This window comes from Brassica oleracea, chromosome C9 (assembly GCF_000695525.1).
Source record: "Brassica oleracea var. oleracea cultivar TO1000 chromosome C9, BOL, whole genome shotgun sequence".
In the NCBI taxonomy this organism is placed as follows: domain Eukaryota; kingdom Viridiplantae; phylum Streptophyta; class Magnoliopsida; order Brassicales; family Brassicaceae; genus Brassica; species Brassica oleracea.
Genome location: NC_027756.1, coordinates 49,607,958 through 49,629,856, shown reverse-complemented (window position 1 = coordinate 49,629,856; position 21,899 = coordinate 49,607,958). Strand labels below are relative to the sequence as shown.

The following is a 21,899-nucleotide window of genomic DNA, read 5'->3' as shown; positions in this document are numbered from 1 at the left end:
TCTCTTATCTATATTTCCTAATTTCCAACTTTTTTACTATAAATAAATAAACGTAATAATACAGAGGGGGGAAGAAATGTATTTTTACTTATTTCATATTTTATAGACCCCTTGTTTTTGTTCTTCCAAAATTAACCATAGATTCCATGCAAGTTAGTAAATCCTATATAAAAAGCATGTAACTCTATAAATGTTTACAGGATGATTTTTGTGGGAAAACGAAAATGGTTCAATTATTATATACTTTTTTCTTCTAAATCTATGTATTATTTGAATATATTAAAGTACTATTGGTGTATGGTTATGAGATAAAGTAATATGATATTTTCGTATAAATTGTCTTCTTGGAATACAAAAGCAATAGTAATCAGGTTGAGTCCTAGATTCAATCACCCTTTTTAGACATTATTTATAAAAAAAATTATAAATCAATCATTTCGAAAAAAAATTAAGAATAAAATATGTCGTTGAAAATACTAGAGGGCATTTTTGACAATTTTGAAAGGGACCATTCATTGAATGTTATTAGAAAATTTGAGACAAAGAAGATTTGGGAAATCGGGAGAGAGGGAGTGATGAGAGATTGTTTTGTTGCATTGCATTTTCACATTTTGCATCTCCGGGATTTCAATCCGTTGTGCGAGGCTGTCGTTTTGGAATCACGTAGGATTTGGGAAATCTCTTTTATTCCCCTTCATCAAGCAATGTTTCTTCGCCTCCGAGGACTACAATCCGTTGTGTGAGTATTAATAATGGTTAAGTACTTTAAGTTAATGCATTACATATATGTATGTACAAAACCATACGTACGTAAATAGGGTTGTCACTAGATTACTGACTACCACAACATTTACCACTCATCTTTAAATCTATATAATGCATGTTATTTGCAAAGAACAAGAATACCAAAAAAAACTAAATTTATTTCATTACTGATAAACTCAGTCACGTCGATTAAGAAAAATTCTAAATGGTGGGTACATGAGATCTACATCCTTGTAACATGTATAAATTAAATTTATATCGGTAACTCTTAAAACAATGGTGATAACTGATTGGATTGTAGATGTAGAAGTTCTGTTGTAGGATTTAGTTTGTAGTTTTTATTGTTGTAGTTAACTGTATTTTTTTCTGTATAAAAATACTACAACTTTTAAAATAATTTAAATAATACTTTAAAAATAAAATATAACATGAATAAAAAGGATATAGATGTTGTAGCTTTTGTAGACTAATTAAATTATTTAAAGACTGGTTAGAAAACAAATGATGTAAAAAGATTAACTGTAGATTTTAAATTTTAAAATAAAACTAAATCATGTTTGGTTAAGATTAGTGATTTCAAAATAAATAAATCTAAAGAACTAATTTTTAAGTCCAACCAATCATCACCAATATTTAACATATTTAATAAAAAAAGTTAACCACTAAAACCAAATATAATAACTAATTTCCAAGTTATTTGATAATGTACTTTGTATGATAAAATAACCTAAAAGGTAAGCACATATATAATTGAGCATATTAACATTTCTTTTACAAGAACAGCTTTCGTAAATGTATACCATTATTAAGAATTGTTTGTATCGATCGTAATATTAATATTAATATCATATTATTAAGAGCGCAGCTGTAAAATTAAAATATGATGAAAACCAATCGTAAAATGAGGCAATATATATGTTGATGAACAAGGAAATAAAGTTTCAAAAAAAAAACAGGGAATAAATAACAATAACATATAAATACAAGTAGAACTTGTTGTGTATAAATACGTTATTCTCGTGAATCTCATATTGTATTGAAACATCGAAAACGACGGGTTGTATCGTAGAAGACTATATATGTTATTTCTATTCAAGTAAAACTAAAAGTGTGGAAGTTATCGTTTTAACTTTTAATAAAAAGCGACGAACATATCCTTAATAACCATGATATATAAAATATTTTAATTGTATATATTTTGTTAATCCTTGGTCTTAATAGAGAGGTAACTTGTAGTGTCGATAGTGAATATTATTATGCCGACAATAACGTCACGCCTTTGTTAAATTTTAAAGATAACATATATTTAAATTCATGTGATCTAATACAAACAGGAAGGCTGACACCGGGATTGGAGGAACTTACAGCACACTGTCAGTTTCACGGACACCTTGACATCGATTTCATTTTAGTTTATCCATTTTTTTTTTCGGTCTAATGATATTATTATTAAAAAGACTAAAGCCCAAACAAAACAACATAAAACCTAAAGGGGCATACAAAAAGGTAAACCATCCACCCAATATGAGCCACAACTACTACAACCAAGCCCAAAAGCTAAAACCCCAAACCCACGTAAAACGCGATCCACGTGTAGAAACAACGCGTGTTGAACCTCAACTGCGAGGGACACGCGTTGCCCTATCCTTCACCCGTCATCGTCGCTTCGAGAACCTACCGCCGGTTACGCTCACCGGTGTTTTCACCACAACTGAAATTATGCTATCGGTCGATGATGAAGAATCGCTCACACAGAGCCATCCTTTCAACGAGCCAAATCGCATACCAGATCAACGCTTCAAAACTGGAATTAGTCATCTTCAATCCAACCTACGGCCTCTGATTTACCCTAATCGAGGGAAAAAGAATCGATCGTAGGGGAAGAGAGGAGAAACGGTTGAGCGATGAAGCTGAGAGAAACGCCGATCAAAGAAACCGGGAGAACCCCGGTGAAGGGCCGTCGTCAACACCAAGAAGGGTGACGCGGAGACAAAGCCGGACGTCCCTCACCGGAAGAGAAGATGAGAACGCCGGAGGCAAAGCTGACAGACCACGAAGAGAAGGCGCATCTCCGGAAACATGGACCGGTCGGAGAACCCGAAACCGGTTGAAAGGCGCCAGAAAACAAACCGGCGAAAAAGAAAGGCTTCATCACATTTCTATCTCCGTGTGAGGAAACGAAGAAGAGAGAGAAATCTTCATTTTCGTCCTTCACCTAATCATAAGCCACAACTTCATTTTAGTTTATCTATATCTAAATGAATTAGTTTTAATCATTAAACTAAAATTTATAATTAATTTTGTAAATATAAATCAAGCAGAACAAATATAGATAAAATGTATTATGCAGAACAAATGTAGATCAAATTGGTTGAACTAATTTATCAAATAAACTTAATTGATCAGTTGTTAAAAAATAAATTTGCAAATTAAATATCCAAAAATACAATTTCTTAAATATAAACAATATACTACAAAAATACAAAAAGATTAAACATTATATTTTAAAAAAAATACATTTATAACATACAATGAAACTGATAAATAAATATTATGGAACATTTTTGTTTGTCCATCTCTGTATATATCACCGTATTAGTAAATTTTTCATCAGAAAATTTTGAAATTTTAATAAAATTGTGTAATTTCGTTGTCGCTGTTACCACTCCTTTTGAATATACATATTTAAAATTTTTTGTTAAGGATATAAATTATTATTTTATGTTATTTTTACATTTAAAACTTTTAATATTTTTTATTAGAGAATTTTTAAAAATTGAATTATATTTTGGTATTTTAAACAAAATTACTATTCTATTTTTATTTAAAAAATTAGAAATTTTTTTTATTTAGTTTGGTTAATTTTAAAAAACTCCTCACGAATTCTTAACATAAATGTTAATGAAATTCCCAAAAACAATTCCAATAAAAAGGGTTGTTGGGAATCAGTCAAAAAATTTTGATCAAACTAATTTGCTAAATCTGATCGAATATTAAAAATTTAAAAATAAAATTGATATAAAATATTTTTATTTGACTATATAGTTACAATCATTCCTCTAATGTTAGTCATAAAAGAGATGTATTTGATTTTTTTTTTTCAAACCATTTTCCTCAACCATAAAACTAATATTATTTTATTTATGTTAATTATTATCAATTATAAAAAACAAACTATAACATATATGTTTCCTTAACTAAACATTATATAATTTTTTAGTATAAGCATGTATTCTTAGATTATATAAAATTGTGAATATGTAATCTACATATACATAATTTTCTATTAAAATATTTATAGAATATATAAAATATGCTTATAAAATTCGTTTAAAATAAACTACTAATAAAATGAAAAGTTGGAACAATATATTAAATGTACTTTTGAAATGCAATATTATTTGATTTAAAAGTGAAAGAAACAAATTCATTGGCCGGCCGGCCCTCAGCATGTTTTTGGTGTCTTTTTTTTTCTCTCAGGCAGATCATTAAATCAATGACCAAATTTATTATGCATGCAGATTATTTTTTATTTTATGATTTTCTTTTGTTCTTCATTTTAAAAGTTGAATGGGAAAAAAATTGCAGTTCAATCTGCATTGGGTTTGCATATGTACTGCGTTTGGAATGTGTTATATTCATAGCCACTATGTGCATATATGTTACACACGGATATTGTTGTCTCATATACTATGTGCATATATGTTACACACGGGTATATTGTTGTCTCGCTGGTCTGTTTATAGACAATGTGCATTTTATCCGTTAAATTTGATTCGATTTGTTATTCGTTTCGATTCAATTTGAAAATCTGGATATCCGTAAACTTTCGAAGCAAAGCAAATACTATTAAAATCGAAGTAAACCACAAATATTAAAATTTTGGGAGGCGGATATCCGCTCCAATCCGGCAATATATAAATACATGTATATCTTGATTATATTTACAATTTTAAAAGTATAAATTTATATAACTATTATTCTAACATATTTAACAGATTCTATTCACATTATTATTTATATTAAAGTGTTACATAAAAAAAGAAAAAAAACTTATGACAATTATAACTTTTTCTTAAGTTTGTCTTATTATAATTGTTAATTAAGTTTTAAATTTACAAATTATGTAGTTTCACTATTTCTTTAATTTTTATTTTATATATCATGCAAAAAAAATATTATAAAAAAAAATTGTATGAAATTTTCAAGATTATTTGTATTAATCAAAACGAATGTGATATCCGTAAGTATTCGTAAATATCTGCAAATATCTATTTATTTTTCGAATATTCAATTTTTCTAATGTCCGTATTTTTCTAAAGCAAAGCAAATAAAAAATTAGATACCCATGACATGCAAAACAAATCACAAATACCTCAAAACCTCCGAGCCGCGCCCAGCCCTAGACAGTGCCACCATTAATTATCAAGTTGGTGTTCGAATTATACACATATGTATATATTTTGTTCTTTCAGTTTCTTAGAAATCATTGACTTTCCTGAGATATTTCAGATGTTTATATCAAATACTAGGAGTTCCATAATTTGTTCTTTTGTAGTGGTCTGAGTTGTCAATTTTTTAAAAAATAAGATTCGTATGTCTATCATTTAGCCAAGGGGCATATGCTATATTAGTTTTCAATTATGTAAAACTCTTTAAGACTAGAAACTATAGTTAATTCATTTCCGTGTATTGATAAATAAGCGCACCCACAACATAAATGGAATACCGGAATATATCAAGTAATTCATAATCATTTGTTATATATTTACAAAGATAATTGTATATAATATTTCGATAGATAGATTATATAACGAAAAGGAGAAATAGTTGCATTAGTGACGAACTCTAACCACCAATTTCAATCCCCACAACACGAGGGAAGTCACTTAGAAGGATAATGGAGAAAATATATATGATATATTTGCGTATATTATTTCACTCTTCTTATTCGTCCATAGACGACTACTCATCAGTATCCATGGTCTGATATTTAAGGTTTCTTTTTCAATATCAGACTATACACACAAAAAAATGAGTTTCAAAAAAAAAATGACTATACACAAAAAGCATATCCTTCATAAAATCCTTGCTTGGATTAATATTTTTCAATGAATATGGCATGTTATTTTTTTTTTGTCGAGATATAAGGCATGTTATCGGATATATTATATATGATTGTAGTTAAATATGTGGATGGATAATGAACTTGCATGTATTAACGTGTTGAACATTGTAAAAACATAAGCCCTTTCTCAGAAAAAAAACATTGTAAAAACATTAATTATCGAGAAGCCTTGCCCAAAGCACTTCGAAATTAGAGGCTTGCGATTTTGCCCCCCCCCCCCCCTCATAACCACCAGACGAGCCCCCACATTTTCCCTCCCTCCTCTCATTTTACACAAGTTTATACACATAATCATCATAAAATATCGGTGGAGTTTGTCTTTGTTTTGTCTAAAATTTTGAATCTCAAAACGGATATGCATACGTGCGGCTGTCAGCATGACATGAGATGACCTCATCATCGCCGCTTTAGCCGCGACGGGCCTGAATGGACCCGCCTTCGCAATTAAGAACCCTGCTCGGACTCCTTAAAGCCGAAAGCATGTAAATAACGATAGTGCTCTTTGATCGCTATATATAAAGAATATATCGTTTAAACCCAACAAGCAAATTAGAGAATGGACAGGACATCTTATTAATTAGGTTGGTTAATGTGTGTAGTAAAAAACAGAATATCATCACCTCTCACGTTAATTTGCTGGAGTGTATGATTACGCTATAATTTTAAAACAAATAAAAAAAGGAGTTGTTGTTTTAAATAAAGGAGTCCTTTTCAAATTACATGTACAATTATTTATAGTAAAAAAAGGTAATGTTTGAAGAGTTTACACTTTACAGAGGAAAGATACAAAAAGGAGAGGAGGTAGATACCGACTAGAAATAATAATAACTAGTTTAAGATCCGCGGCTAGCGCGGAATGAACATTACATATAAAAGTTATTTTATGTATTATATATTTTTACATATTATAAAATAATAAATACATATTGAATAATCAAAAATCAGTAACTATTACATATACAATTAAATTGGTACGAACATGTAAATCAATTTTGTTAATCTAAACAATATTTTTTTTATTTGATAGGATATGTAATTAAATTTAAATGATATTAACATACATAGTATATTTTTAATATTAATGCCATTAAATGAGATTTTCTACTCATATGGTGTTTTTGATCATTTGTATCTTTAATAGCTAAAACTTTAAATTATTGATAATTTATAATTTTTTTAAAAAAGTAAAATTGTTATTTTTCGTTCAAAGCTTTTATCAAAAAAAGTGTTCAAAGTAAATTTCAAAACTAAAATATTTATGTATTCTATAGGGTTTATAGTTTAATTTAAAACGTATATATATATATATATATATTTTATAATCTTAATAATTAATTAAATTAGACTTTTTGTTTATATGATTTTGAAATTATTTGTATTTTGTCATAAAAAAATTTAAACTATGGATCACAAAATTTGAATGTGAGACTTTTAACAGTTTTAGTAATTTATAGTCGTTTTTAAAAATTTAAAATATAGCATATACAAAAAAATCTAAATTTTTATTATATGGTTATTGTGATTTTTTAATTTATTTTAATATTAATTAAGCAAATATGATAGAAGATACACAAATTTTTATCAAATCTTTAAAATCATTCATTGTCATATATACTTTAGCCACATTAGGAAATTCCATAACTTTTATTTAAGGAAATAATAGAGAACATTAATAATAAATTTATGGTTAGCTTAATAAAAAGTTTATTATATAATTAGAAGAACCAACTTATTTTTCTAATGATTCTAAGAATCAACATAGTGATGACACGTGACTACAAAAAAAAGTTGTAATGTTTATTAATTAATATAGGGGGAACTGAGAAGACAAAAAAATATAGTATGAATATTAGAAAAATGAAAAAGATAGATTTATGCAAATGGCGTCAAAAGGAAGAAGATTGAGTATGGTTTACGCAAAACAATTTTTTTTAAAATAAGGAAATTAATAAAGAAAAGGAGTTGTTCATTTCATATCCTATCGTCTACTACCTTATATAAACATACCATCCATGTTTCCCTCTTCCTACACCGCACACTGTCTTCCTCCTCCACCTCCTTCTGTGATTTATCTCTCCACTTTGTTTGGAACTATGGATAAGGTTAAACTTGTAAAGAATGGTGTTATAAGATTACCACCTGGATTCAGATTTCATCCCACTGATGAGGAACTTGTGGTTCAGTATCTCAAGAGAAAAGTCTTGTCTTCTCCATTACCAGCTTCCATCATTCCTGACTTTGATGTTTGCAGAGCTGATCCTTGGGACTTGCCTGGTTGGTTTTCTTGAATTCTTGCTATTTTGTACTATTTAGTTTCGAACCAGCGACCTTTCAGGCTTATTAAACTCTCTCTATTTGTGCCAGGCAATATAGAGAAGGAGAGGTACTTCTTCAGCACAAGGGAAGCCAAGTACCCAAATGGGAACCGGTCTAACCGAGCAACCGGTTCGGGTTATTGGAAAGCTACCGGTATTGATAAACGGGTTGTTACCTCTAGAGGAAATCAAATCGTTGGTTTGAAGAAAACACTCGTTTTCTACAAAGGCAAACCACCCCATGGCTTAAGAACCGATTGGATCATGCACGAATATCGTCTCTCTTCCTCTCCTCTGGTACAATTTTCTCGCTTTCTCAATTCCCGGTTTAATCTTCGGTTTTCTCCACCATTCAATTTCACTAAAATTTTAGATTCCATGTTCTCTCTGCAGAGTTCAATGGGTCCTACTCAGAACTGGGTTCTTTGTCGTATCTTCCTTAAAAAGAGAGCCGGTAACAAGAGCGACGAGGACGACGGAGATAACCGGAACATTAGATATGATAATGACCAAATTGAAATAGTTACAACAAACCAAACCGAAGATAAAACTAAACCAATCTTCTTCGATTTCATGAGAAAAGAAAGGACCACGGACTTGAACCTTTTGCCAAGCTCTTCTTCTTCCGACCACGCTTCAAGTGGACTCACGACGGAGATATTCTCTTCTGATGAAGAGACCAGTAGTTGCAATAGTTTCAGAAGAAATCTTTAATTTAAATTTAATGTTGACTATCTTTAATAACTCTTTTAATAATTTTATATTAATACCATTCTGCTTCTTCTTTTTTCCCCTTTTTACTTGAAAACGAGTCTTTGTCCTTTGTTTCAAATCATTTTTTTTAAAACATATATTTCATGAACTAGTTGAATTTCATGAAAAAATGTATCAACTTTATTACAATTCTTGTCCCAGACGATCTACCAATTGCAATAAATATGCGTTAGTCATTGTACGTTTTTTCACGTGTATGTTCTTTACTTGGAGATACTATACCACAAACCGAAAATAAACATTTGAAATAAAGATGAAGAAGCAATAGCTTACTATACGTTGTTTAGGTTCATGACATGACAATCCAATGCCGAAAATTAAAAGCATTCATAATTTTAATAAAAACTTATAATGTCTCGTTATTATTAATCACATAAATTTGGATTATGATTATGAAAGCGGAAACTATTACGGTTGGAATAATTTCCACTCTGCACGTGACCGTGAAATTATTAATATGTTTGTGTCTCTGTGTGTGTACCCTATTTTGGTGTATTTTTTTAACTGTTTGATGGCATTTAAGTGTATTATGTAAGTATGATTAGATATATGCATACGGAGATTAGAGCATCATTATCCATGGTTTTTTAGGGTATGTGCATCGGAGGTTTTTAGCAGTTTCTTAGGAGGAATCACAAAAACATAAAAATCGGTAACCAAAAGCGCCACTTAAAGATCGATGTTTGAGTGATCCTTGTACTGTTTTGCGGGTCCCACGACATGTGGCGGTCTGCGATTGGTTCCAATTTTTTTTTTTTTTTTATAAATCAGATAAAACAAAAAAAAAAATTTAGAAACCCATTTTGGGTTTTACCCGATAATCATGGTCTTAGGACATGGTTCTTAAGGGAATTAAATTACTTTAAGAAATAGTTTTTTAGATTTTAATTAAAAATTAAAAAACAATTTTTTATATTCCCATAAGAATTCCGCCGTAAAAGGTAATAATAGCACGGAGAGACCATCAAAAAGAGCCTTTTTGTCAAAAGTGCAGAAAACGTAATAAGAGTGAGATGAGTAGTTATCTCTTTTAATGTCAAAAAGGTCATAATTATTCGGTGGAAACTACACAATTATAAAATTACTCATTTCAAACTGAGATCCAAAGAAAAAAAAACTATTGGTTGTTTACAATGATGTGAACTGATTTCACATAAGGTCCCCACATATAAAAATGCTTTAGGTTAGGTTTTATATTTCTCTAACTTGTAAGTGGTAAGTTAATTTTCTTTTTTCAAAAAAATTGAACTAAATTATATGTATATAGCTCACTGAATTTAAAGGATAGTGAGGCAAGTAGCTTAGTACTAAACAACTACGGTACATAACCTTTTAAAATAATTAATCCAATTAAAAGATAACATCGTCTTGTGGGATCAAATTTTTTTAGCTATGATGTTCATGAGTTCACCGTGTAACAATTTGGCAATTTCAGTCTTAAATCAAAGACGATTAAAAGTAAGAAAAAATACATGTGGTAATAACATATAGACAAGAAACATGTTATAATGCTTCACTGTGAACATAAAAGCTACCCCACCTTCTACCGAATGCGTATTTTACTATGATTGAAAAAAACAAACTGAGAGTTGAAAATTTTCACTTTTTGTTGTTCTATATCGATAGTCCGATTATGTCTTGTAGTCCGATTATTTGTATTGCTAGTAGAAAATAGAACAATGATAGAAACTCACAGATTTTATCACCTTTGACGATTCTTTCTTACGAATATGGAGAAACAATCTCTGTCGTCATAGGATTCTTTACATGAAGGACTGGAAAGAAAGATTTATGCAAGAATCGATTCAAATATTAAAGTAGATGGAAATTTATAACTTATTTTATGAGAGCATAATTAAGAGCTTCAAAAATCCCTATTAAGAACCAAGTTTTTTTTTTTTTTTTTTTGCTAAAATATTAAGAACCAAGTTCCGTAAGGATAATATATTCGAGGAGGATCAAATCTCTCTCTCTCTCTCTCTATCTATAGATTCCATTCCAATCTTCAAACCTACTCCAGTTGAAAAAAAAAAAATTCTATGTGAGTTACTGAGTTATGTTTCAACAGCATCTGTTACTTCGGTCTCCATCGAATTACCATGCCTTACGTAACTGAATTGAAAAGTTAGGTGACGGTCTGATGAGTGTTCGACCTAGCGAGACACAAAACCTACCAAAGAAAAATTACGCAACTAAATATTCGAATTAATGGAACAACTCTGTTAAAAACAAGATAATATTAATAACTCGTTCATTCATCTCCACTAATTTTTATGCCTCGGAAAGCCTAACCTATAATAAATATAGGCAATTTCCACAAAAAGTGAGATATTATAATTACAAAATTATTCTGTTTTTTTATATAATTCGTATAAATCAATATTCCCTATGTTCCTAAATATAGGATGTTTAGAATAGTTTTTCATGTTCCAATATGTAGGATGTTCTCATATTTCTAGGTAGTTTTAAATTTATCAAAAACTGTGTAATCAATCAAATTTAATAGTTATATTTTGTAATTGGTTGAATAGTTTTTAGTTTAAAATTTTAATGATATTTTTTAGATAAAAAATAACTTTCTTAATAAATGAAAAATCTTATATTTAAAAACAGAGAGAGTATTATTTTTAAGGAAAAATCTTTGAAAGAATGTATTGAGAAAAAAACCGTCGGCATAGGCATTTTGATTAGTTGAAGTCAACAGCAAAGACTAAGTTACCTGATACGTAACCTATATATGCTAATTCTTACTAGTCCACACATATTCGACATTAGTGGTGCTAAGCATATAGTTGCGATTTCTTGTACTTGCAAGCAATCCCAATCATCTTAGTGCTTATCAACTCAGTCAAACTGATTAACAACTTGGTTTCCAATTTTTTATATATGTATAAGGATTGTTTTCATGTTCCGTATGCCACAAGGGAAGGTGAAGAATATATTTCCGACGCAAAGAAGAAAATTTATTCTTGGATGCTTCGTACGGCATTATTGCTATAAGATAGTGGACAGTGAATTTGCTCAAATGTTTTGTTCTGTTTTCCCACAAGTTACTTCTTTGACTCCGATTATACGTTTAGGGACAATATGTTAGAATATGGCCCACATAGTACACCGATTTTTGCATAGATAATAGTATAATACTCTTCCATAACAACTGATTCAATGTATTGTAAACAAAAAGATAATAATTTCTATAGGAAACTAAAAAATAACAAGAGAATAAACATGGTGTGGTGTATATATAAAAGTGATTTGAAACATATTCAACGTTACTTTTATATTTAAATCATAGGGTATACATAGTAACGACGAATATGGCAAAACATAATTGAAATTCTCTTAAAATAAAACGTTTTGTTGATAAATTTATTAGCAGATACATGTGCTATTCACGAAATTTTTTATTAAAGAAAAGAGGAGAAAATGAAGAAGAAGAGGTGGTGGGAAAAGTCGTATAAGGCTGACTTGTTTTATGAAATTCAAATTTGTATAAAATTCCAAGTGGGTTGCGACTTAAGACCCACACATCTTCACAAATCAGCAATTACCCACACGCCGTTTCTTACTCACATTGCATGGTTATGTGTCACTTCCACCAACCACATTCAATATGTATATATATATTCGCCTTAGATTTACTTAACTTTTGTCTTAATGTTAAACTATAAAATGACAACATCTCTACTCTAGTAGTGAATTGTAAAACTAATAACAAATCAAAGCTGCACGCAAACAAAAACTACAAATGCAAACGTAGAAAGTAAATGTTAAATTGCTAATCCAGAATGTTATAGCAACTGAAGTTGAGAGACAACTAAAGACAAGATATATTTAATAAGATGAGATTTATTATTAATTTCACAAGAAACACTACGAAGGTGGGGAAAATGCATCATCATTCATCAGAAAAAGATATATAGATCTCTTGTACCCAATCCTTTTCCTTTCGTATTTTGTTCACTCCCAACTAACAAACCATAATTAAACTACATAAAACAAGAAGGAACCTAGTTGGGTAAGCAAACTCAAATAGACCCAAGAGTTTTTATAATTTGTTTCATCATTTTTTTTCCTTTATTTGGGTTTAGTGCCAGAATCTCTTTACGGCTCTTGCCTGATCCCATAAGCCCTTATTACAAAGCATTTACAGAAGAGAATGAGGTCAGCTCCCAAAGACATGTTGCCTAGACTTTAAGCAAAACTAGAGATGTGACTCTTCCCATATTCATTTCTTGATGACAACACAAACCTAATTAATACCCTAATTAATTACTTAAGGTTTATATCATCATCAACCGCACCGCATCGTGATGTTTATTTATCACCCTGTCGCACACTATAGTTCAAGAAATAAACAAACTCCATTTAACCAACTGAATCTAGCATGGGAGCTCGACCAGGCCCTGACTTCGACTCTGATTAATGAAGAGGAAAGTAAACTACATGATCCATAGTCCGAAAGATCTGGAAGTTTTGGTCTATATATATTATAATATAGGTAAAAAATACCCAAAAAGATAGTGTTTGATATTTTGTGTAGAGGTAGCGTGTGAAGAAGCAAAACCCCTTGTGAGGGAGTGACTTGAGGATCAGCTTCAGCTTTCTGAGACATAATGACAAATAACAAATGGGTATGATATATGAGCAGTTTTACTTACATCACATGTTTAACTTTCTTCCCTGTGGTCCTCTTTTTTTTCCCAATCTTCAAGCAATTTCTACAAATATCTTGAGAAATTGTAAACCATGGACCCCATTAAAGATTCAGTTGTATCTTCCTTAGTAGACCCTTTTCTGAGGCATGATTAGACATTTATAGCTAAGAACTGATCCCAGAACTTTGTCAAAACATTAAAATTCCTGTTATAGATAGACATCTAAAATGGTCCCAAAGAACCTAACAAGTTAAGCCACTTCAAACGCTGAAGAGGCGACTCTTTATAGTTCCCAGATTCCAACAAAATAGAAGAGATATATAAGCTTTAAACGCTATAACCAGCAGACAATGCCATATGCTTGGTGACAACTACAGTTGCACATCTGTACTGCACTAAAAATCTATCTGCCTTTTCACCTTTGCACGCAACTCCCTATTTATTAGTCTATCAAAATCCATTTACAAAAAGAAAATTCAAACTTTATTCAAGTTGCTAAAGGATTCTTTGCATGACTTGATGTTGCCCTTATCAAAGACTCATATAAGAAGGGTTATACTTTTGTAAAACCCAAAATGAACAGATAAAGAGTAAACTTATATGCCAACAGGGAATGGAGGAGAAAGAAAACAAAAAAAACAGTAAAATATGTTGTAGATGATAAGTAGTTTTCATGCTTCATCCAACATAAGAGAAGTTGCTATTATCTACATGACCTCGATTGACAGGGAAGTATAACAAGAATACTTATTGTCTAGGGCTTTAACGCACAACCAATAATACAGTGTTGACATGAGAAGTTGCTATCGTCTACACTTTGATTGGACTCAGTTTTGTTTAGTTGGTCTATCTTTAGATACAAAAAATCTCATAAAAATACATAAATCGTTATGTTCATCTTTTTTTTAACAGAGTAAAATCTACAAACTTCGAACAGATTGAAAAAAAGATGTAGAAAAAGAGAAGATTTAGGTTTTGTTAGTTATAAGTAAGCTTGAAAAAAACATTAAACAGAGCAATAACAAGCCTGGTTCGAAAAGACTTAAAGGGATCGGATCGGACCGGCCCAGCCCATTACACTATCCTTACCTGTGGGTTTCTCGAGAGGAAAAGAATCTCCAAGTGTTTCATATCCAAAGAAGGGACAAGAGTCCAAACACTAGACGGTTCAATTCACGAATCACTGGACGATACAGACAATTGTATATACAGTATTCCTTTTCTCAGACATTTTACAGGGTTTATTCTGAATATTCAATTTTTTGTAGGTACATGCAACACAAGGTCTCAACTTCACATGTAATATTAACAAGAAGAAGAAAAGAATGCAATCTTATCAAGCAGGGAGTGCAAAGCTCGATTGCGTCCACTGTGGCGGATCGATCACCAGGCAGGGATCTGATTTCTCAAAGTCAGCAACCTGCAGACACATCAACCATTTGAATCAGAACATTTCTTTAATACAGAGGGAAAAAAAACGAGGGATCCCGAGAGCTGCAGGGAATAGGAAGACATATTAAAATAACCACCTTATTCCCACACTGAGGGCAGTGATGCTGTTTGTTCCAGAGGCAATCCATTGAAGGGCAGAGAAAACAGAATCCAAGCATAAAGGGAGTCATGCAAGCAACAACAGCAGCTACACCCGGTTTTGATCTGTGTCAAATCCAAACATTATAAGCTATCTCACAAAGAAAGACAAGATAAATGCACACAGAAGCTCTAAAAGGTACTTTCTAGTATCTACAGTCAACAGATATCCAAACAAATGTAGCCCCTATACATGAATGCTTAGACTGCATTAAGAAGATCAACTGCACGAGACCATGATTAACCCCAGTTTCTTAACTGGTGTTCTTACCTTCGGCTAAGAGACGGTTCTTACCTTTTTGTCTCGTTTCTTAGCCAAAAGCGTATTAAAAAAAAAAAAATGTCAAATCATGAGTTAAGAATCCGAGCTAAAAGACCGGGGTTTATCATGACCTGGGTTGCTTATAACGTAAATCTATAACCCATTCACCTAGGTGTTATAAAAACAGAAGAGATCCTCAAGTATATAACTCGATTAATGTAACAATAAACGCACGCAAAACAAGAAGTGGTGTGGATAAAATCTTTTTTTTTTGTTTCAGATTGTCAAAGACAAGCGTACATTTCTACAAGCTGGAATCAATCAAACATTGCGTAGCTGATGAACGAGACGCAGCCAAGGTCAAACAATCGAAATTCAACATCTCCTACTCAAAACCACTGGCAAAGTTATTGATATTGCAGATTCACATAGAGATGATTCATACTCGAGTCGTAGAACGATTACAAACCCTAAACTCTAAGAATCGTGTAAAGGGGTATATAGATAATGTTAACCTGATATGGGTGAGACCAGTATTGCCGCAATAGAGGCAATTGAAAGGAGCAGGAGTGTCCCGATAAAACGTTTGCTGGATCGGAGCTCCCATCGGATCTCCATAGATAGCGTTCGGCGGCACCATCCCCGCCTGGTACGGGTTCTGCCCCGCGTAATAAGGAACTCCGATCACCGGTTCTCCCTCTTTCGGCATTTTCAACGATTGAGATGAAGCAAATGCACAGCAGCGAGAGGATAAGTATAAAAAGAAAGGATGAAGCTGATTCCACGAAAATTTGATTTTTTTTCCAGGGCAATTACGCGGAAGGGAAAAGTCCGAATTGCGATTTTTTATTTGAAGGATTCTCCTCTGACTGACTTTTCTCTTGAAATATGGACCTATCACTTCTAGAAGATGACTCACTCTTAATGGGCCTTAGCAACCCAAGGCATCCCTTCTTGAAGATGATTCACACTTAATGGGCCTCATCATTGGGCTCAGAATTGTTTTTGAGGTTGAAGCCTTTTTATAAACGTCGGTTTATATGCGCCTCCACTCCACGGAAAATACGGATCAAGAACTTGATCCCCAAGTCTTTGAATTTTATAAATAAGACCAACAAGACTCTCGTGACTTTCATCATCACCTTCTCTTCTAACAAAATCTTTTTTTTTTCTCTCTCTAAAGTAATCATGGCTTCACCTTTGCTTGGTCCACCGGAGCTTCAAGACTCCAACTCTCCCCTCCCAGCCTCTGGTCCCAGCGATCCATTCATGGACTTAATGGTCTCAAACTTCAACAAGTCAACCAAAGTCAACGTCTCCCCTTCTCCTCCCATGGGCTTAACCGAGAACAGAGCCGCGACCTACCTATCCGCAGGTAACCCTTGCCTCGACTTCTTCTTCCACGTCGTTCCCAGCACGCCCAAGGAATCGATAGAGCAGAGACTCTCCACGGCTTGGAGCCACGACGCTTTGACCACTCTCAAGCTTATCTGCAACCTTCGCGGAGTCCGCGGTACCGGAAAGTCAGACAAGGAAGGGTTTTACACGGCGGCGCTGTGGCTACACGGTTGCCACCCCAAAACCCTAGCGTGCAACCTCGACTCTTTATCCAAGTTTGGATACTTTAAAGACTTTCCGGAGATTCTTTATAGGATCCTGCAAGGGTTTGAGATCCGTAGGGTCCAGAAGTCGGAATGGCAACAGAGGAAAGGTCGTCGTTCTGGGCCCCGATCTGGAGGTGGAGGTAGAGGTAGAGCAAGAGCTCCTTTCTATATTGATTTGTCGAGATCCTCTCATAAAGGTCGTGGACGTAAGAAGCCGGCGGCGACGAGGGAGATGAGGATAGCAAATGCTGAGAAGAGGAACCAAGAAGAGAAGGCGAAAGCTAGCTTGGACCGCAAGCTTGAGAAGATATCAATGGGGAAGAAAGCTTTCACCAGATACTCTCAAGATCCAGACTACCGTTTCCTCCACGAACGCGTCTCCGATCTATTCGCTGATTACTTGAAGAAAGATCTCGAGTTCTTGACGTCTGGAGAAACGAACAAGATCTCTTTAGCGGCTAAGTGGTGTCCTTCCCTCGACTCTTCGTTCGACAAAGCGACACTTCTCTGCGAGAGCATCGCCAGAAGAATATTCCCTCGTGAGTCTTTCCCAGAGTACGAAGGCGTGGAGGAAGCTCACTACGCTTACAGAGTGCGTGATCGCTTAAGGAAGCAAGTCCTCGTCCCTTTACGAAAGACTCTGCAGCTCCCAGAGGTTTACATGGGAGCTAAAGAATGGGGCTCTCTCCCTTACAACAGAGTAGCATCCGTGGCGATGAAGTCTTACAAGGAGATATTCTTAAACCACGACGCGGAGAGGTTTCAGAAGTATCTCCAAGACGCGAGAGAAGGGAAGACAAAGATCGCCGCCGGCGCCGTGTTACCTCACGAGATCATCGGCGAGCTGGAAGGAGGAGACGGCGGACAAGTCGCCGAGCTACAGTGGAAACGAATGGTGGACGATCTGAAGAAGAAAGGCTCCTTAACGAGCTGCATCGCGATCTCCGACGTCTCGGGGTCCATGGCCGGCGATCCAATGGAGGTTTCCGTCGCGCTGGGGCTTCTCATCTCGGAGCTGACTGAGGAGCCGTGGAGAGGGAAGATGATAACGTTCAGCGGCGATCCCGAGCTTCAGGTCGTGGAGGGAGACGATCTGAGGGCGAAGACGAGGTTCGTGAGGAGGATGAAGTGGGGGATGAACACTGATTTTCAGAAGGTGTTTGATCTGATTCTGAAAGTTGCCGTCGATGGGAAGCTGAAGCCGGAGGAAATGATCAAGAGGGTGTTCGTGTTCAGCGACATGGAGTTCGACCAAGCCGCGTCCTCGTCTTCGGTGTCTTGTTATGGTACGAGGCAAACGTATAATACAAGAGATGCGAACACGTGGGAGACGGACTACGAGGCGATTGCTAGAAAGTATAGGGAGGCAGGGTACGGGGACGTTGTGCCGGAGATAGTGTTTTGGAACCTGAGGGACTCGAGATCGACCCCGGTGAATGGGAGCAAGAAGGGAGTGGCGTTGGTGAGTGGGTTTTCGAAGAATCTGATCAAGATGTTTTTGGATAATGATGGAGGTATCGATCCCATGGCTATCATGGAGGCTGCTATATCAAAGGAAGAGTATAGCAAGCTTGTCGTTGTTGATTGAATAGATCCATGCTTTTGGTTTTTTGATGTTTGCTGAATAAAATTGTTGATTTTTTAACGTCATAAATAAAGGTATAACGTTCGGCGGCACAATCCCGGCGTGAAATTAAACTCCGACTATACTCTTTCGATATAACTTGGTTGTGAAACGGAATAAGACCATCCGCAGCGGCTGATCTTGCGCGGTTCGTGGGCTCGGGATCATAGGTCCGTTGTATTAAAATAAAAGAGAAAATGAGTTTAAACCCGTGAACCGGCTCTTCCGCGTGAGCCCGTATGATACGGGTTCATGACTCGCGTCGACGAGGGAGAGGCTACACGAGCTCGCGTGGTGAGTGAGAAAAAAAGGGTTTCGCGTTGGATATCTCATTTTCCCTTCTCTCTTCGTTACCTAGGGTTTCTCCGTCTCTGAGGCGATTATCTGTGCGACTCGATACCCGTCGATTTTGTCTATCAAATCACCGTCGGAATCACTCGTAGAAGATCTGAGGTGAGTCTCCACCACTCCGACGGTTTGATTCATTCGATCTGGGGTCGAGAGGTCGAGAGCTTTCTAGGTTAAGGAAAATCGATTTGGGGTTTAGGGTTACAAATCGAAAAGAGGGTTTTGATTTCTTGGTTAAAATCGACATGGTTGTTCGTTTTAGGGTTCATTTATCTAGGATTTTAATTCGATTTGGGGGTTTCGTATTAGGGTTCCAAATCCAGAAGGGGGATTCGATTTCTTGGTTAAAATCGACAAGCTTGTTCGTTCTAGGGTTCAATTAACTACGATTTCAGTTCGATTTTGGGATTTCTAGTTAGGGTTAGAAATCGATATTCTGCTTTTGATATTCCGAGTCTTGTGTTCTAATAAATTTTTTTATTATTGTAGATGGATCCCGCTACAGAGATAAGAGAGACTAAGAGAAAAAAGGAGTACATCAATATGCTCGCAAACATGGCTGATTCAGAAACTGAGATTCCGACGAGGTGTCCCTCACTAGGCGTGTGGAGGAGGTGGAGGTGCTGATCAAGTTTGTGCCGGAGGTGAATTATAAGATTCAGAGACTCGAGGTAACATGAGTTCTGGTTGAGTAGAACTGAAGTAGGTTGAGTAATGAATGTTTTAGGTTGGTGTAGTAGGTTAGAGTAGCAGTTGCGTAATGAATGTTTTAATATGGCTGAGTTGAGTAATTAATAAATTTTAATAACTGATTTGATGTTTATTGAATGGTCTCTCTGAAGTAGTAGTTGTGTAGTTAAGTGTAATCAATTTTAGGTGTTTAATTCTTTGTACTTTCAAACCAAAAAACTAGTTTAAAAACATAGGAAATCGACATCCGAAAAACACAAACCAAAAACTTAAAACTTAAAACTTAAAACCAAAATGGATCCTTTTCCCTTAAACTCTCCCAGGTTTGTGAACCTTCTTACTTCTCAGAGCTGTCCCCCAATAGATTTAGGACGTTCAGAGGTTCCAAAAGCTCCGAAAAGGCGGAAGTGGAGCACGAAAGAAGACTTGGTGCTGATCAGTGCTTGGTTGAACACCAGCAAGAATCCAATCATTAGTAATGAGCAGAAGGTGGCCCATTTTTGGAAGCGCATAGAGGAGTATGTGAACGCAAGCCCTCTGCTCGTTGGCTCCCTCCCTAGGGAGTGGAGTCAATGTAAGCAGAGGTGGGGAAGGGTAAACGAACAAGTCTGCAAGTTTGTGGGTTGTCATGAAGCTGCTTTGAAGCAGCATGCGAGTGGTGAAAATGAGAATGATGTCATGAAGGTGGCCCATGACATCTTTTCTAATGACTACAATGCAAAGTTCTCCCTTGAACATTGTTGGAGGGAGCTCCGTTTTGATCAAAAATGGAGATCACACTCTTCCTCGCGTGATGGTGCAAAGGAGAAAAGGAAGGAGCCAGGAGAGGAGGTAGCTGGCGAGGAAGAAGTCAGGCCTCCGGGTGTGAAGGCTAGCAAAGCAGCCAAACGGAAGAAGCACGTCAATGAAGCCGCCTTTGATCAGATTGAGAGCATTTTAGCGGAGAAAAAGAACATCTCCCGCCAGAAACTCCTTGATAGGTTACTAGCAAAGAATTCAGATACACTTTCTGATCAAGAAATGGCTCTAAAAAACAAACTCATATCTGAAATGCTTTAACTTGGTGAGTGGAATTAATTTTATGAGTTTAATCTTCTTTAAACTTTTTTTAATTAGTTAATGAGTTTGTCTTTCTAGAATTACTTAATGACTTTGCCTTGCTTTCTTTTGTCTTGCTTTGTATATGCTTTCTTTTGTCTTGCTTTGTATATGCTTTCTTTTGTCTTGCTTTGTATATGCTTTCTTTTGTCTTGCTTTGTATATGCTTTCTTTTGTCTTGCTTTGTATATGCTTTCTTTTGTCTTGCTTTGTATATGCTTTCTTTTGTCTTGCTTTGTATATGCTTTCTTTTGTCTTGCTTTGTATATGCTTTCTTTTGTCTTGCTTTGTATATGCTTTCTTTTGTCTTGCTTTGTATATGCTTTCTTTTGTCTTGCTTTGTATATGCTTTCTTTTGTCTTGCTTTGTATATGCTTTCTTTTGTCTTGCTTTGTATATGCTTTCTTTTGTCTTGCTTTGTATATGCTTTCTTTTGTCTTGCTTTGTATATGCTTTCTTTTGTCTTGCTTTGTATATGCTTTCTTTTGTCTTGCTTTGTATATGCTTTCTTTTGTCTTGCTTTGTATATGCTTTCTTTTGTCTTGCTTTGTATATGCTTTCTTTTGTCTTGCTTTGTATATGTTTTAATAAAGTAAACTGATAAAGTGTGTATATGCTTTTCATTGCAGGTCACGGGTTCCTGGAGGAAGATGTGTGTGGACGTGGATGATGGTAATGTTGTTGCTTGTACTAGTAGGTTATGTCACGGGAGAGTGTAGTACTTTGTCAGTTTCTACACTCAATTTAGGACCTTCGGATATTATGGGTGTACCCTTCGGATATGTATGATAGTCACGGGTGTATGTACCCAAGACTTGTCTTTTCTACTCACTGGTGGTATGTACACGAACTACTTGCTTCATGTCTCTCAATATATAAAAACTATGTCTTTAAGTTGTTTCAAGCATTCTTCTTATCAGTTTCATTTGATAAAACTGTTACCAATATCCATCTTCTTTCTATTACCACTAGAATCTTATTAGGATCACCACACATCACAAGAATCACCACGAGATTCACCACAACAATCACCAATCACCACG

The 21,899-nt window shown here is 34.5% G+C and overlaps 3 protein-coding genes and 1 long non-coding RNA gene across 4 annotated transcripts; 3 read left to right on the top strand and 1 right to left on the bottom strand.

Moving 5' to 3' along the window:
• Positions 1-7,902: 7,902 nt before the first annotated feature.
• On the top strand, positions 7,903-9,122 carry LOC106315603 (NAC domain-containing protein 83). Its single transcript, XM_013753378.1, has 3 exons — positions 7,903-8,167; positions 8,258-8,505; positions 8,602-9,122. The coding sequence occupies exons 1-3, from the start codon at positions 7,906-7,908 to the stop codon at positions 8,920-8,922; spliced, it is 831 nt and encodes a 276-aa protein (XP_013608832.1). The 5' UTR covers positions 7,903-7,905; the 3' UTR covers positions 8,923-9,122.
• Positions 9,123-14,788: 5,666 nt separating this feature from the next.
• Positions 14,789-16,329, bottom strand: LOC106315731. Its single transcript, XM_013753544.1, has 3 exons — positions 16,008-16,329; positions 15,170-15,296; positions 14,789-15,060 (listed from the first exon to the last, which is right to left on the bottom strand). The coding sequence occupies exons 1-3, from the start codon at positions 16,199-16,201 to the stop codon at positions 14,977-14,979; spliced, it is 405 nt and encodes a 134-aa protein (XP_013608998.1). The 5' UTR covers positions 16,202-16,329; the 3' UTR covers positions 14,789-14,976.
• A 303-nt stretch (positions 16,330-16,632) lies between these two features.
• LOC106313796 lies at positions 16,633-18,837 on the top strand. Its single transcript, XM_013751709.1, has one exon. It carries the CDS (start codon positions 16,681-16,683, stop codon positions 18,682-18,684), a length of 2,004 nt encoding a protein of 667 aa, XP_013607163.1. The 5' UTR covers positions 16,633-16,680; the 3' UTR covers positions 18,685-18,837.
• Positions 18,838-19,083: 246 nt separating this feature from the next.
• On the top strand, positions 19,084-21,694 carry LOC106317779. Its single transcript, XR_001265230.1, has 3 exons — positions 19,084-19,173; positions 19,558-19,739; positions 21,486-21,694. It is a non-coding gene; the product is annotated as an uncharacterized LOC106317779 (long non-coding RNA).
• Positions 21,695-21,899: the final 205 nt, after the last annotated feature.